The sequence below is a fragment of the Staurois parvus genome, unplaced genomic scaffold (genome assembly GCF_062004578.1).
Source record: "Staurois parvus isolate SC_StPar_1 unplaced genomic scaffold, SC_StPar_1.0 ptg000287l, whole genome shotgun sequence".
Classification (NCBI taxonomy): Eukaryota; Metazoa; Chordata; class Amphibia; order Anura; family Ranidae; genus Staurois; species Staurois parvus.
The window spans coordinates 34,697,292-34,713,338 of NW_028318083.1; the positions used below are offsets into that span (position 1 = coordinate 34,697,292).

The following is a 16,047-nucleotide window of genomic DNA, read 5'->3' on the forward strand; positions in this document are numbered from 1 at the left end:
TGTGTTCTGCTACATGTCTTTGCTGAAACAAAATCACAAGAAGTGTATATTAAATTATTTAGATGAAGGTTATAGCCTCTACGTGTGTGTGTGTTGGAATTTTTATTTATTTTTTTTAATACTGGTAATGGCGGCAATCAGCGACTTATAGTGGGACTGCGGCAGGCATTCTGACACTGGGTGGGAGCTAACTGCCACTGACCTCTCCAGTGATACTTAATACAGTGATCAGTACTAATAAAAAGCACTGGCACTGTACTAGGCAGGAAGGGGTTAACATCAGGTGTGATCAAAGGGTTAACTGTGTGCAGTGTGTGATTTACTATGTGTGTTGTGTATTACTTGGGAGGCATGCTGTTTTGTATCTCTCTGCTGTGTAGAGAGATACAAAGAAGCATGTCCATGCTGACAGGAGAGAGATGTGTTTACACACAGATCCCTCCCTGCCGACTATCACTGAGTCCTGGCCAGAAATTGGCGGCCGTGCCCCGGTTATTGACATATCCAACAGCCAATAGCGGCGTGGGTAAGGTGGTGCGTGCGCCCCATACCCGGAAAATGCAAAATCATGTAATTTTGTGTGATTTTTGTGCATCGGAGCCGCCCTGTAGCTGTATATCTGCTCTTAAGTGGTAAAAACGTTCATGCAGACACACATTTGGAACGGATCTGGAGTGCGTGTTTTTTTTTTTTTCTTGTGTGGTGTGAACCAGCCCTAAATAAGAGTAATGCACAAAAGCATTGAGCACACAGTAGGAGCTAATAATTGAGGAGCCAGTTTACTGAGTCTTTAGTACTTGCCTGCTAGTAATTACTTTTGAATTTCCCTAACCATGGGTATCTTCAAAAGGACAGGTTCAGGAAAAGCTGTGTCATAGATGAAAAGATGAGGTAGTCCAAGAAGAACCCCATCCAGGAGGTTATACATGCCTATATGGTGACACAGTCCTCCATAGAGGGCATGGTTCAGTGCCAAATCACTGCATTTTATCCTAAAATGGACTTTAACTCAATAGGGAACAATTTGTTATGTTATACAGTGGGTAACATCAGAAATGTGAATTGTGCCTAAGCAGTACCTGAAAAAATTAATGTTTTTATTTTGAATTCCCCTAAATATTAGCAGTGTACTTCCTGGTATGCGACTGCCTAGACACTCCTGTGCATACAGCATTTATAGCTGGATTCTGCAGTGTGAGATCTAAGGCACTTCCGCCTCTGACTGCTAGTCTCAAGAGATTTGGGTGAGGTTTGGTGTCAGTGCTGTGCTTCTCACTGTTCTCCGTGCTAGAGGCTCTGACTTGAAAAAGGAAAACCCTGTCTGCCAAGATGGCTACCTTCACACAGACATCATGCAGAACAAGGCATGGTGGGTCAATGATGGCATTTTAGATACTGATGATGGGGCTTAAAACCAGACTTTCCAAAAGCCCTGTGTAAACATGAATTTGCTGTAGTAGCTGACTTTTTTTTTTTTTTTTGAGCCATTCTGCTCTCTTGATGATTTGGTATGTGAACATATTCTACAAAGAGAGGGAATTAATTTTAGTGGTTGCTTGTGCAGTATTCATTGAAGTCTTGTTCAGCACTCCATGCCTTCTGGATGTTGGGTCTTTCTTGGTTGCATAACATACAAGACTATGAGAATTCTCAAGTTCAACAGGTAGTTGATCCAGGAATTTATACGATTGCCAGTATGGGGCCACTGGCAAGAATGAGAAGGAAAAGGGGAAATTGGCCTATGCCTGTAGCGATTGATTTTTTTTTTAAACACAAAGTCAGACCTTTGGACTCTTTGAAAGCACTAAACATACAGTGACATTTTTAACTGGGGCTGCAGAGTTTCACAGATGGCAGCAGCTGTCAAACTTGCTCATTGAGTCCAGTAGGGCTACACTGCAGCCGCAAGCCGAATGGTTGATTGACTCACAGTTGCGGTACGGTCCTGAAATGTAAAATTGGCATTGGTCAATTTAAAAATGGAAAAAAAAAACAGGTTCAGTAAGCGGCAGTAGCTGGTATGCTTTCCCATGAAAAGCAATCCACTGCAGATCACTTTTCAAATAGTGGTAAGCGTTTTACCCATGCGAAACAGAGCTTAAAGGGAAAATGGATAACTATGATCAAGTGGCGCTGCATTATGGCATTAAGGGAGTTGAGACAAATGCCTCATACACACAGGATTTCCCTGCAGGCTGAATTACCATGCTGAGCTATATGTAATGGTCAGCAGGAATTTTTTTTTTGTCTTAAAATATGGCACCCCTTGTTTTATGGCCTGCAAGAGTACACTATTCTGTGTATATAATCTATACACCACAGATTTTATTACAGGATTATACATGTCTTTGTTTTCCTTAACACAGACTATTTTATACCTGAGTATGTGTACTTTAGAATACAATGTGTGGATTTACAAAGTGAAGTTCTAGATTTCACTTTTAATTCAGTTGCGTACTGCTGAAGTATTTGAATAGCATGGTGTGTAATAGTCACAGGCAGTTCAGTACTTCTCATGGGCAAGTCAAGTAAGTTTATGAATGGTGCCAAAGGACAAGGTCTAAAGAGCAGCAACCAGTTATTTATTATTTTGCTGCTCTACTTTTGCATGTTGTTGATTGTTCCTCTAACCTGTTAAAAAACAAACGGGGTTGTCTAATATCCACACACAAAATTATATATAAAAAAAAAATAGACGTTCTGAGCAAGACATGTTTCCTCAGGATGAATATATTGTATATAGAACTTATTTCTACTAGTTTTTTCCTCAATTGTAAACACAGATTGACTGCTTTGTTTTATTTGACTTTAGCATCCAGGTGGAGAGGAGGTGCTACGAGAACAAGCTGGAGGGGATGCAACAGAGACCTTTGAAGACATCGGTCATTCCACAGATGCCAGGAATATGTCCAAAGACTTTGTCATAGGAGAACTTCATCCAGTGAGTTGATGTTAATTGCAGTACCTATATACATATTATTTCACATTCAAATACACTGCTCAAAAAAATTAAAAGAACACTTTTCAATCAAAGTATAGCATCAAGGCAGTTAAACTCCTGGAATATTTATTTGGTCAGTTAAGTAGCAGAGGGGGTGTTATTCAGTTTCAGCTGCTTTGGTGTTAATGAAATTAATAACAGGTGCACTAAATGGGCAACAATGAGACGACTTCCAAAACAGGAATGGTTTTACAGGTGGAGGCCACTGACATTTTTTTTTTTCCCTACTCCCTCTTTTCTGACTGTTTTTCACTAGATTTGCATCTGGCTAGGGTCAGTATCACTACTGATAGCATGAGACAATACCTGGACCCTACAGAGATTGTACAGGCAGTCCAACTCCTCCAGGATGGCACATCACTACGTGCCATTGCCAGAAGGTTTGCTGTGTCTCCCAACACAGTCTCAAGAGCATGGAGGAGATTCCAGGAGATAGGCAGTTACTCTAGGAGAGCTGGACAGGGCCATAGGTTCCTAACTCATCAGCAGGACAGGTGCCTGCTCCTTTGTGCAAGGAGGAACAGGATGAGCACTGCCAGAGCCATACAAAATTACCTCTAGCAGGCCACTGGTGTGAATGTCTGACCAAACAATCAGAAACAGACTGAGGGTGGCCTGAGGGGCCGACGTCCTCTAGTGGGCCCTCTGCTCACTGCCTGGCACCATGGAATTTAATTGGCATTTGCTATTGAACACCAGAATTGGCAGGTCCACCACTGGCATCCTGTGCTTTTCACAGATGAGAGCAGGCTCACCCTGAGCATACGTGACAGACGTAAAAGGGTCTGGAGAAACCGTGGAGAACGTTATGCTGCCTGTACCATCATTCAGCGTGACCATTTTGGTGGTGGGTCAGTGATGGTCTGGGGAGGCATATCCATGGAGGGGCGCACAGACCTCTACAAGCTAGACAATGGCACCCTGACTGTCATTAGGTATCGGGATGAAATCCTTGGACCCACTGTCAGACCCTACGTTGGTGCAGTGCGTCCCGGGTTCTTCCTGGTGCATGACAATGCCCGGCCTCATGTGGCGAGAGTATTCATCTGTGATGTGGATATCCCAGGAGGCAGCAGGTGGGTGATCTATGCCACCCCTGTTTGTTTAATCAAGGAATCAGGAAGTGGGTCAGAAGTGACTGTGCAAAAGAACAAAAGGTATATTTTTCAGTATTTTAAAAAAAAAAAAAAAAAGCCTGCAAATGTGAAAGAGGGAGTGGGGAGGAAGCAGAGAAGAGGAAATGCATTGTCTGGGTGAGAAGAGTCCACAAACGAAAATGTACGCCTAGGTTGATTTCCCCTAAAGGTAGACCAACAGTGCTCCAAAGCTTCCTGGCACTTTAAACAGCATAAGAGTATAAGGTGGCGAGCTTGCAACTCGTTCTCCCAATTAAAAGTACTTTGCTAATAAAGGGTACAGTGTGCACGTTACACCAGCTTATTCGTTTTGGTAAGAGAAAAAAAAAAACAAAACCGCCTTGAATAAGGTTTTTTTTTTTTACCGAAATGCGTAAGCTGCTGTAACTTGCACACTTACCCTTTATTAATAAAGTACTTTTATTTGGAGAATGAGTTACTGGCTCTTCATCCTATACTCTCAAATTGTCTGAGTGACTGTCCGCTCTAAGATTTTTTATTTTAAAAGAAAGAATCAGGTTACAGTTGTGAAAATATATTATTGCTCTAGTCTGGCCAAACAGGAGTTGGGTAGGCAACATGCTTTAAGCTAGGTTTACATTTGTGCATTTACAGGACTGTGTGCAAAATTCCACAATGCACAAAAAAGTGCATCCCTTTTTCAGATGCATGGCTGTTAATTCTTAGCACCTCAATGCACCTATCAACATGAAGACCAGAATGCATGGTGACAAAGTACTATGTGTTTTGGTGCTAAATACTATGCCTTTTCTGCAATTTTTAAATTTTTTTTGCCAGTAACACATTTCCTGTCCTAAGGTGACAACAGTCACGCACTATACTATATAGAGGAGCAGCATTGTCACTCTAAGTGGCTCTCTGGTTTCAGACTTTAGAACACATCGCACTCTCCCTCTCTTTATAATGAAGGATGTGTTTTGTAGCCCAGATAGAAGTGGCCAGGGTTGACAATGCTGCTAGGGATTTCAGTGCAGCAGGAGCAGAGTGCACAGATCTGACCAAACCATTTCAGTGGTATATTTAACATATCAAAAACAAATAAGTGAAATTTATTGTTTGGGATACCACAATGTAAAGATGCTAAAATGTACAGATTGTAAAACCGTAATATTTTTTTCTTTTTCCCAAGGATGACCGATCCAAAATCCAGAGGCCTACAGTAAGTTGTCACTTTACTTGGAAACTATGAACAGTTAGACAAGGACATACTGTAAGATGGACATTTAGCAGACATCCATCTCTGTATTTTCTTTAAAAAACTGTTTGACTGTGTGAGGAAAAAAATTAGTTGAGCTTTATAACTATTTATTTGTACTTTTTTGTACTTTTTTGCACTTTTTTTTTTCTTGCTTTAGAAGAAACCTACCCTGAAAAAAATACAGGGTTGCAACTGCCATCCTCCTGGAAATCCCAGTTGCCTGGCTGCAATGCTTTCTGAGTCATTGACCTGTAAGAAGTGTAAACATCAAAAAATATGACTTCACTCCAACTACCTGCTCCAGGTCATTGACTAACAATGTGTTCAAACCCAAAGATCAACACGACAGATTTAATAGCATTTTTTTTTTATGGAGGTCAGCAGTGGCGAAATGGGCATTTCCTTTAGCATAGGGTTTATTTAATATTGTAAATGAAAACATTTATGTAGACACACATATATATTTAAACTATTATTTGGTGTAAGTAGCTATTTTAGCTTTTTTTTTTTTTTTTTTTTTCTAATACTTAGAATTATGGAGTACTTTACAAGCCAGGTATTTGTAAAAAAAAAATGTATTTGTGGTAAAGGTATGCTTTTATTTTTCTTCTAGGAAACCTTTATTACTACTGCTGAATCAGATTCCAGGTATTTATGATGTTTTGTCTTTTAACCCAGATGTTCTTCCCTGTGCCATGAAAACATTACAGTGATCAACATTCTAGCTTGGAATACCTGTGCATGACCCTACTTCTTAGATACTACTGTTAATTACAACTGCAGATCTCAGACGTGGGGCTCTTGTACTTGGCTGTAAAGGGCCATACAGTATACAGAATTGTTGTATTTCTTTGGCCAGGAGTTACAGGTGAGGTGTACAGCCATGGAGTGCTGACTTATTCAGACCAATGATGGGCAATGCAGGTGTACAAGTAAGAGATTAGAGGGGTTACGTGTGTACAGGGACTTATGCACTGCCTCAAATGAAGACTGCACTAATGTAACTCCTCTGATCATATTATCCACACTCCCGCAATGTGTGTCATTGATTTGAATAGGTTAACAGTCTGCAGCTGTGTGCTGCAATTGTGCCTCACAGGAAAAGAAATGCACCCATTCTGTAAGCTGTTTGGCCCTTTTACTGCTGTGTTCATGAGCCAAACTAGTAAGAAACCAATGGATGTGATACTGATCATGTGATCACTATAGCTGGCAAGGTGTTGATCACATGTAGCCTGCAGGTGGCACACTGTCTATCTCTATCTCTCAGCACTGTACAATATCCTTTTAGAGTTCATTAACACCAGATGCCCTGGGATGCATTTGTGAATGCATTCCCAACGCATGGTAACCAAAAACTGGTTCCCTATGAATGCAGTTCACACTAGCGCGTTGCATTTCGTTTTCCCATTACGGAAAAAAAGTACAGCATGCACTACTTTTTTTTTCTATTTTTTTTTTTTTTTTTTTCCTATTTAGCACAACGTGTTCAAATGCACATCCGTTACATTAACACATTGCACTGCAAGGTAAAGAAAGAAAAGCAACGCATATAAAACACCTTTGAAAAAAGGGCACGAGTCAACTGTGTATCAAATAAGTTATGTAGCCACAGAACTATTGTTAACTAATGCATGCTGAAACTGCTAGATTTGCGATAGGCTTCAGTGACATCTGGTCATGAAGAAGTTAAGGGAGCCATAATATTATTGGGGGGTAATTTACTAAAACTGCAGCAGACAGAATATGGAGCATCTGTGCATCTATATTCAGCTTGTTCAGTTAAACTTTGAAAATTAAAATTTAGAAGCTGGTTGCCATACACAATGCCTCCAGATTCTGTCTGCTCCAGTCTTCGTAAATTCTCCTCCTTGTTTATATGGAATCTATTGTTCGGAACAGATAAATGACTACAGTTATGCTATATGTACTCTGCATTATGTGATCAACCCCTAATGTACACAGAATTGCTTCTGTAAAGTAATAGTGAATACTTTATATTGGTTATATTGGTTTGTATCATTGAACGGCTTGCTGCAGACTTCTGTGTGGTACTGAGCCTGGTCTAAAAGTAAGGCCCCTTTCACACAGGGCAGACTCTGATATGATCAGTAGTGGATCTGTCCACTGTTCCCCTCTGATCAGAGCACAGCTGGCGGATGACTGGTCTGTTCAGATTATGCAGAACAGACACGAACAGAGCCCGCTGTGTGTCTGTTTTTAGTGGACCAGACCGAATCACATTGGACACAAGTCAGTTTACTCCCACCGGTCCATAGGGGTGAATGGAAGGTCCGATCAGGTTCATCTGAAAAACAGGACAGGCAGACCTGATCAAGCCTTTCAAGTGAAAGGGGCCTAACAGACTTCCAAACTTGTTCATGCCTTATATAAAATGTACATTTTAAAAGCCCAGGTTTAGATGGAAGTCTATGAATTCCCAGCAAGACAATATCTTTAGAAAACACCTTAGAAGAAAAGTATGATTATACTGCATCTGACCACTATCTCAAGCACATGATCAGCACAGATTACCTGTGTAATTACGATGTGTGTGAGTGCCTGCTGTTATGTATTCATGGCACTGGCACATTTTCCTGCTGTAGTCCTGTCATGAGAGAAGCACACAGGCTGCCGTTGTTGGCCGCCTGCTGAGAACACTAGATGTCTTATCTCTGTACTTGTTTCTGGTAAGTATCTCCAGCTCTTTTGCTGAAGCTTTGGTTTCAATGCTTTTGAATAACTAGGAGAGGTCAGCACAGACTGCCTACATAATACTCTTATGACAAGCTGGCTTTATTCAGGCAGCTTTAGAATTAATTTTTACAGTGATAATTTTTATTGGATTGTTGTAAAGGAGGAAAGAATTACCGAAAGTGGACTCTGCAAGTCCCAGTGTAGTCAAAATTGGGAAAACTGGGGTCAAGGATTATTGGGTTTCTTTTTTATTTCTATTGCGAAAGATTGGCCCAGTACTCTATTCCTTTTCTTCTATATTTACAGAATTATCCCTGTATGTTCAACTAAAGTCCACACGTATAATAATGTAGACAGTTTGTATTATACAGTTTAAAATGTAGGATGTTTATGAGAAATTCTAAAGTCGGCCATACATGGTTCGAGTCCCTGCTGAACCGGCTGAGGTTCAATCCATGTATGGACAGGCTGATTGTACCCAAGTAGACTGATAGCTTGACCTGGGTACAAACAGCCTGTCGGGTTTTAGCATGCAATTATTGCCAGCGGCTATAGTCACTAGTAGTAATCAGTGTGTTCTCCCAGCAGGGACGGCTTCCTGCTCCCAATTTGCTGGGAGAACAAATCGCTCCATGGGAGGGATTACCCCATCAACACTTACTGTGTTTGATGGGGGAATCAAGCAAATATTTTTTTTTCGTTGTTCCTGCAACCCTGGGTTGCAGGAAAGAAAATTGCATCCTATATAGCTTGCTTAACACCCCGGTCACATCAACCCGACTTTGAAATTGTGCGACTTCGCTGTAAGTTGCACAATTTCAAAGTCGGGGGGACGTGCCGATTTCAAGTGCAATTTGCAAGACATCTGACTCAGATGCCTCTGCAAATCTCACGAAAAGTAGTGCATGTACTACTTTAAAAATCAGTGCAGCTACAACCAAGTCGGAACCGCACCGATTTGACTGCTGTAATTGTGGACAATAGGGTGCATCTTGGCATACGATTTGGAAGTCGCCTGGTCTGGCATGAAAATCGCAGCCGATGTGACCGGGCGGGGGCTAAAGGCTGTTCAATTTGAAAGTCTCATGGCCCTTATTTTGAAGGTCATGAGATCTTTGCTCATTAGAATGAATGTGTGGTAACAAAACCAGCAGGTTTAGCATGTTTTGTGTTTGTGTTTGTTTTTTAACAGCTGATAACACTTGTAGACAATGACAGTTAATAAATACTTTTTTTTTTCAGTTGGTGGAGTAACTGGATCATTCCCGGCATATCAGCTGCTATTGTTGCCTTAATGTATCGTTTTTACATGGCAGAAGAATAAGATATATGACAGGAATTGTGGAAGAAATACTATTTCCGACCTGAAAATATGATCATCATTTTACGATGGCAGAATAAGATGTAGTGTATGAACTGTGCCAACCAAGTCCGTCTCCTGCTGTTTCTCATTGAATCCATTACGTTAAAATTAATTTGCATTCCATTTTAAACTTGGTAAAGAATATAAAGTCTTGCCTAAAGCAGGCACCACAAGATATGTGCTATTACCTTTATACGTCACAAATGTGTTCTCTGTGCCTCCGTCTGATTTAGCTGTACTTTGTTACTGGGGCCCGAAGTTTCCAAATTTCATAGGCAAGCTCCAGCAACTGTCAGTCTCATTGGATAGTGAAACGATTGTACAGCTTACCCTTGTCATGGATAGTCAGGCTCCAGTAACTAAAAAAAACTACATCAGCGGGTAATATAGAAGAGGAGCTTCTGGACATGAAATGTTAAACATCTTGTGATGTCTACATCTAGGCAGGACTTTTACCTTTTAAATTGTGTTAAAGGGAGTACAGCTAATTACAGTTAAGACATCCGAGCCATTAATAACTTTTATATGTACTTATAAGTGACCTGATAACAAACTACAAAGTGTGACATGTTTTCACCTAAGAGTTTTTATTGTTATGCCCTTTCTCAGCTCTCCATGTTCTATACTTGTCCTTAATAGAAATTACCATTGCTGACCTGTCTTTCTGAAAATGCTAGGTCCCCAGTGTCTTGCTAATACAGTTGTTTCAGAACTTTCTGAGTCCCTAACTTGGAACGTTCAGAAGCTCTGACTACTCAGACTGTCATCATCTGCATACTCTTTCCAGGTCTGTGACTTTAATTTATTGAAGCCAGAGACAGCAAGGCAACTAGCAGCATCAGATCAAGGACAGCATTAGTGGCATCCATATTTAAATCCCATATACACGCTGTTATACAAACCTCCTTTCTGTATAATAGGTGAAAAAACTCATGCTGTTCTTTCTAATCAGCTGAGTGTGGAATCTATGTGCTTGAGGGCAGATTTTAGAAATGCTGCTGTCAGATTTGTACATATCCGTAGTGTGCTCTGCTCCCTTATACTGTATATTGAGGGCCTTGACTTTTAAAGGAAGGTTAATAGCAGTGATGATGTACAATAACCCATAACAGGCTTCAGTTTACTGTCATTGGATTTGTATGGATGATTTCTGATTGAATCTTGGGGTTAATACACATTTTACACTCTCCCTTGTCCTAAAGCGAGGCTGAAAGGTAGAGAAATGTTAGCTGTTACCACTTAATTTTTAAAGGTGCAGGCTCTATGGATGTCACCTTGATCCTGGCATCAATACCTAGTGAGTCAGGGATCTAGAATAAACTTTTTAGCCAGAAAGTTGGAAATGTCTGAGCTTGCATTCTTGTTCCAGGTGAGAGGCTTAATAAGCAGTGATGTCAGATCAGCAGGACAACCCCTTTAAAAATAAGTCAGCAGTAGCAGCGCTTATTCTTCTATCCTTGCAGATTTTGGATTCCTGTTAAGTAATAGAGGTTGACTGTTCTCAACCAATCCTATTAATGGTATAACCATGAAACTTTACAACATTCTCCTATATAAACTACTATTTTTATTGTATTCTGTGGTTTGATAGACACCACATCTTTCAGAGACCTGTATCAATTTTGTGAATCACTAGGACTTTTCAGGTGCCAGAAACAACTATTAACACTAATGTAAAACTCATATATTGTTATGTTTACATCATATAAAAAAATGAAAACCATTTAAAAAAAAACAAAACTATATTCTATAACATTATTACATAGGGGCACAAAAGCTAAATGTTGAAGTAGGAGAAGTCCGCTAAACAGGGATAAATGCGAGCTGCAATATACGTCCTCTTAATATTTGGAGTGTATTTGTGCTGTATGATATGGATTTTTTAAATGATTAGCATTTTTATGTGATGTAAGAATAAAAAATTAGTTTTTATAATAGCCAGTCCATAGTTTAATCCATCTCTAGCACCTGAAAAAGTCCCAGTGATTCAAAAAAATTGATTTTTGCTTTCTACATGAAGTAGACTGAAGGCATTATAGCAACACTGACTTTGACTGGAGCATTGCTTGCCGATTATTATTTTAGTACATGTTTGGGGTACATATTTGTGTCAAGTATCTCACTTGGAAATAAAGTTTTTTTTTTTGTTTATATATATATATATATATATATATATACACACACACGCTCTGAACTCCATGAAATAGCAAAAATCCTCCCTCCTGCCACCTCACTGCAAGGGTTAAATGCTCATTTACAAATAGGGCACAGGGAAAATCAATTTTACTTACCTAACCCTCCGCTACTGCATGCTCCTCTGTGCTTCCTCCCCTATGGTCTGGCAGTTGGATGCCCGTGACATCAAGGCTGATGCAGGACCAATAAACTCTGCATTGGACAAGAGGATGCCAAGGAACAGTCTACTGCCAAAGCACCGTCTGCCGGGGGATTGTCAGACCTGGTGAATAAAACTTCTCTCTCCCGTCCCCTATTTCTAAACAGTGCAGCCCCACTGCAAGGGAGGATTTTTACTGTACCTGGAGTTGGGCTTTAGGCTCAGTTTACAATCTTGCTGGTCATGCAGCCAACATTTACTCGGGCATGGCAGCCCATTTTTTTGATTGGGCTGCTGTGCCTACGTTTCCGCATTAAAAAAAGGTACATACACCTTTTTTGAAAACGCGGGCCCAGGGAAACCGCATGGTCATTTTGACCATGCAGTTCTGGCACCCGCAATCATTGCGGTTTGAGATGTGTGGGGGTGCCATTCAGAATGAATGACAGCCCTGCACATCTGGAAGGAGCAGTGTGATTCGGCTGTGTGTGGTTTGCAGGTGTGGGAACCGATGCGAATCCTGCACATGCGACCAGCCCGCACGTGTGAACCGAACTTTAAAGCACATTGGGCAGTAAGGCCAGGTGGCTAAGTAGACAACAGAGTTATTTGTAGGCCTTTTTTATACATAAAGGGGGAAAAAACAGGTCTATATGCTTGTTGATTAACAGAGCAGAAAATCCATCTGATTAGGGGCCAGAAAAGTATGACTGAAAACCCAGATTGTGTGCCTATGCATATTTGACATCATTCTTCCATCTTTGATTGTAAATGTAATCCTTACATCTATATCAAATCAGTTCATATTCAAGATTACTTTTGTTGAAGTTGTTGTGATCAAAAATAAAACTTAATGTTTGTATATAATTTTCCTTGATCGCCGAGTTTTTGTTCTTATATGTACAGGCATATTTAAGTACCTTGTTAGTATGGATTTCATGCCTATCCAGCTAGGAAGTATACTCAGGTGTCATGTAAATTGGAACCAAAAAATGGTACTAAAAGAAATACCTCACAAATCTCTGTAAGAGCCTCAGTTCTTACATAGTAAAGTACACATATGTCTTCATTGTTCTCTGATATCAGCTATTCTAGATTAATAGGCTGTGTTGACAAGCTGTGGGCTTGTGTCAATTGGTGAATGCAGCTTTCTTGAGACATTGTTCAAGATGCTTGGAAGATATTTAGAATTCAGCAGGTTCAGTTGGCCTCCTTCCAACATGCATTCATTTGGCCTGCTGCAAGATGCTTTCACATTCCCATAGATTTGTACAGGAAGGAAAGCATTTTCGACCCAAACAAATGCCTTTTGACTCAAGCCCAAAGGGCTCACCTAAATCTAAGCTATGCCGTGCAGTTCATAACACCACCTATCTATCACATTCAAACCGTTCTTTATTTTCTGTATCCCTATACCTAATCGTACCAATCGGGGATATATATATATATGTATACATACATACATATATGCTGCACTGTGAAGGACCATGCCTAGATGCAGCGCTTTTGGTGCATCTGACATATAAAGTACAGTGATTGGTGTTCTATTAGTAAATATAATCACCACACAAAAACTGCAGGTCATTTTGAACTGCATTTGTTTTCAATGAAGATGTGTGACCAAAGCGTTAATGGTGCTTGCCCCTGTTCTATAAGAGATATATAAGATTGTTGAAGAAATTGGAAAAATGCAGATTCCTGCTATATTTGCCTTTGCTAAAATATCTTCATTTCCAATAAAGCTGTAAACATACCTGTAAAAGCTATTAAAAGATCTTTCACAAAAACAACCTGTATTTTGATGGCCTTGTCTTTTAGTTTGCTGAATTGAGTTTTAGTCCAACTAAAATTCCCTTGTCTAGCTTTATATAATTTAAGAATTTAAAGTGTCAGTTTGTCCAAAATTAATTTTTCAATTGTAGGTGGATCTGCCTGCCCATTGAGGAATTTTGGCTGTTCTCACTGATTCTGTTGCATTTTTAAGATCTAAAACGAATTACAAATCTGAAAAGGAGAATAGGAGTCCTCATGACTGCTGTAGTAGTTTGTTTATAAACCCCTTAAGCCATACGTAAATACATCTAAAAATCAGAAATCTGATAGTATGTTGTAGGTTATTATACAAGGATGCTTAAACAAATAATAGGGAAAGTATTGTTTTCATAGCATTTCTTTCTATATGTATAATTTGTAATGCAGCAGCATGTCTTTATTTTTTTTTTTCCTTTTTTTATACATAATTTCTTCTTGACCAAAATTTATATGCAATATGTACAATAAATAGTAAATAATGTGAATTAGCCTGTTTTACATGAAACATACAATATCCATTAGATACTAACGACATGTAGTTTTTTTTGCAATGCGTTGATTTGTGGTTGCTGTTTTTGCTAATTGTGTTTAAACATTTTATACTTATGGATACTTGAGAAGCAGGCTTTAAACTGGTCTAATAAATGAAAAACATGTTTAACCTTCTGAAACTTTTCTTTTCACTAGTTTGTTTTGATTGTGTGTATTATGATTAATATGTTTGTAAGTTGCTGAAAATGGGTTTAAATGTTATAATGTAGACCAGAATGAATAACATTTTTAAATTGAAACTTTACTAACTATGCTTAAAAATGCTACCTATCCTGCCTAAACTGTGTAAAAGAGATCTGTATACACCTCTCATATCCCAGCTGTTGTCGATGCTCCTTCTCCCCTGCAGCTGCTGCATGCTGACACATGGGAACCACAGCTGTGGGATCACATGGAGCAGACTAAAATAGATAATATATACAGGGTAGGCAGGATAGGTAGAAGGGAGCAAGAAACATTTTTAAGCATAGTTAGTTGGGGCTGGGATTCCACTTAAAATAAAGTGTGTGTTTATACAGTGTAAACACACATACATTATCCATCTTTGGAAATGGAAACATTTTTACATACACTTTTTACAAACTTTTTTTTATGGCTAAGAAATTGTGTTACCCTAAACAGGATTAAAAAACCTTTCCCCCTCAACCCCTTCCCTATAACATAGGTGGTAGGTGTTCTGTAGTCCTTGGAGACAGCTGTGAGCACTGAAATAATAAAAGTGCAGAACAGGCAGAGAGCACAGGACGTTCTCTTACAAGATTTCAGATGACACCAAGCTGTGTAGTGGAATAAAGTCCTTATAGGATGTCTTTAACTTACAAGCCGTCCTCAATGCACTGTTTAATTGGGCTTGTAAGGTTATGCACTTGGTGGCTAAGAATATGCATGCATCATACATACTAGGGGGAGTACAACTGGGGGAATCAATGGTGAAGGATCTGGGAATTCTGGTAGATCACATGCTTAATAATGGCATGCAAGGCCAAGCTGCGGTTTCTAAAGTGAGCAAAATCCTCTCTTGTATTAAGAGGTATAGACTCCAGAGAGAGATATCATTTTACCCCTGGAAAAATCATTAGTAAGACCTTGTCTGGAATATGCAGTTCAGTTTTGGGCACCAATTCACAAAACGAACATTGGGGAACTGGAGAAAGTGCAGAGAAGGGCAAGCAAACTGATAAGAGGCATGGAGGAGCTCAGCTATGAGGAAAGATTAGAGGAACTGAATTTATTCTCTCTTGAGAAGATTGGGGGGGGGGAGTTTAATCAACATATATAAATACATCAGTGGTTCATATAGTGAACTCGGTGTAGAGCTATTCACCCTGAGGTCATCACAGAGGACAAGGGGGCACTTTTTACGTCTGGAGGAATAGAAATGTAATCTCCAAATCCGGAAAGGTTTCTTTACAGTGAGAGCTGTGAACATGGGGAATAGACCCCCTGAAGAGTTGGTTCTGGCCAGCTCAGTGGATTGCTTTAAAAAAGGCCTGGATTCTTTCTTAGATACACAGTACATAACTGAATACTAACATTTATAGGTAAAGTTGATCCAGGGAATATCAAATGTGAGCAGATTAAAGAAGTTAATTGTTGGGTGTTGCATACACTTTAAAATAACAAGACCTAGGAAATGCAGTCAAACAGCAGCCAACAAATGACAAAGGAGTTACAAATGCCACCTACTCATCAAACATGGCCTAAACATAAAGTGGTGATAAAATATAAATAAACATTTCCTTTTTAAAGTGGTTAAAAATAGAAAACATTTTACCCTCATGCATTTGCTGCATTAAGGTAATAAATGTCCACTGCACTGTAATATGAAGGGGACTGCACTGTAAATGGGCACTGTATTGATTACAGTGCAGTCCCCTTTATATCACAGTGCCCCTTGCAGTCATGCCCCCCCCCCCTTTTCTTCTCTAATCA

At 39.6% G+C, this 16,047-nt stretch overlaps 1 protein-coding gene across 3 annotated transcripts in view; it reads left to right on the forward strand.

The window, feature by feature from the left end:
* Positions 1–16,047, forward strand: part of CYB5A (cytochrome b5 type A) — a 55,179-nt gene that overhangs the window by 23,963 nt on the left and 15,169 nt on the right. For 2 of the 3 annotated variants that reach the window (XM_089682383.1, XM_089682384.1), the window contains exons 2-4: positions 2,813–2,941; positions 5,288–5,317; positions 5,970–6,004. In XM_089682383.1, the coding sequence (XP_089538509.1) occupies positions 2,813–2,941; positions 5,288–5,317; positions 5,970–6,004 (194 nt within the window). Of the gene's footprint in view, positions 1–2,812; positions 2,942–5,287; positions 5,318–5,969; positions 6,005–9,295; positions 14,235–16,047 lie in introns of those variants that run through there. The other variant, XM_089682382.1, reaches the window with a different exon arrangement.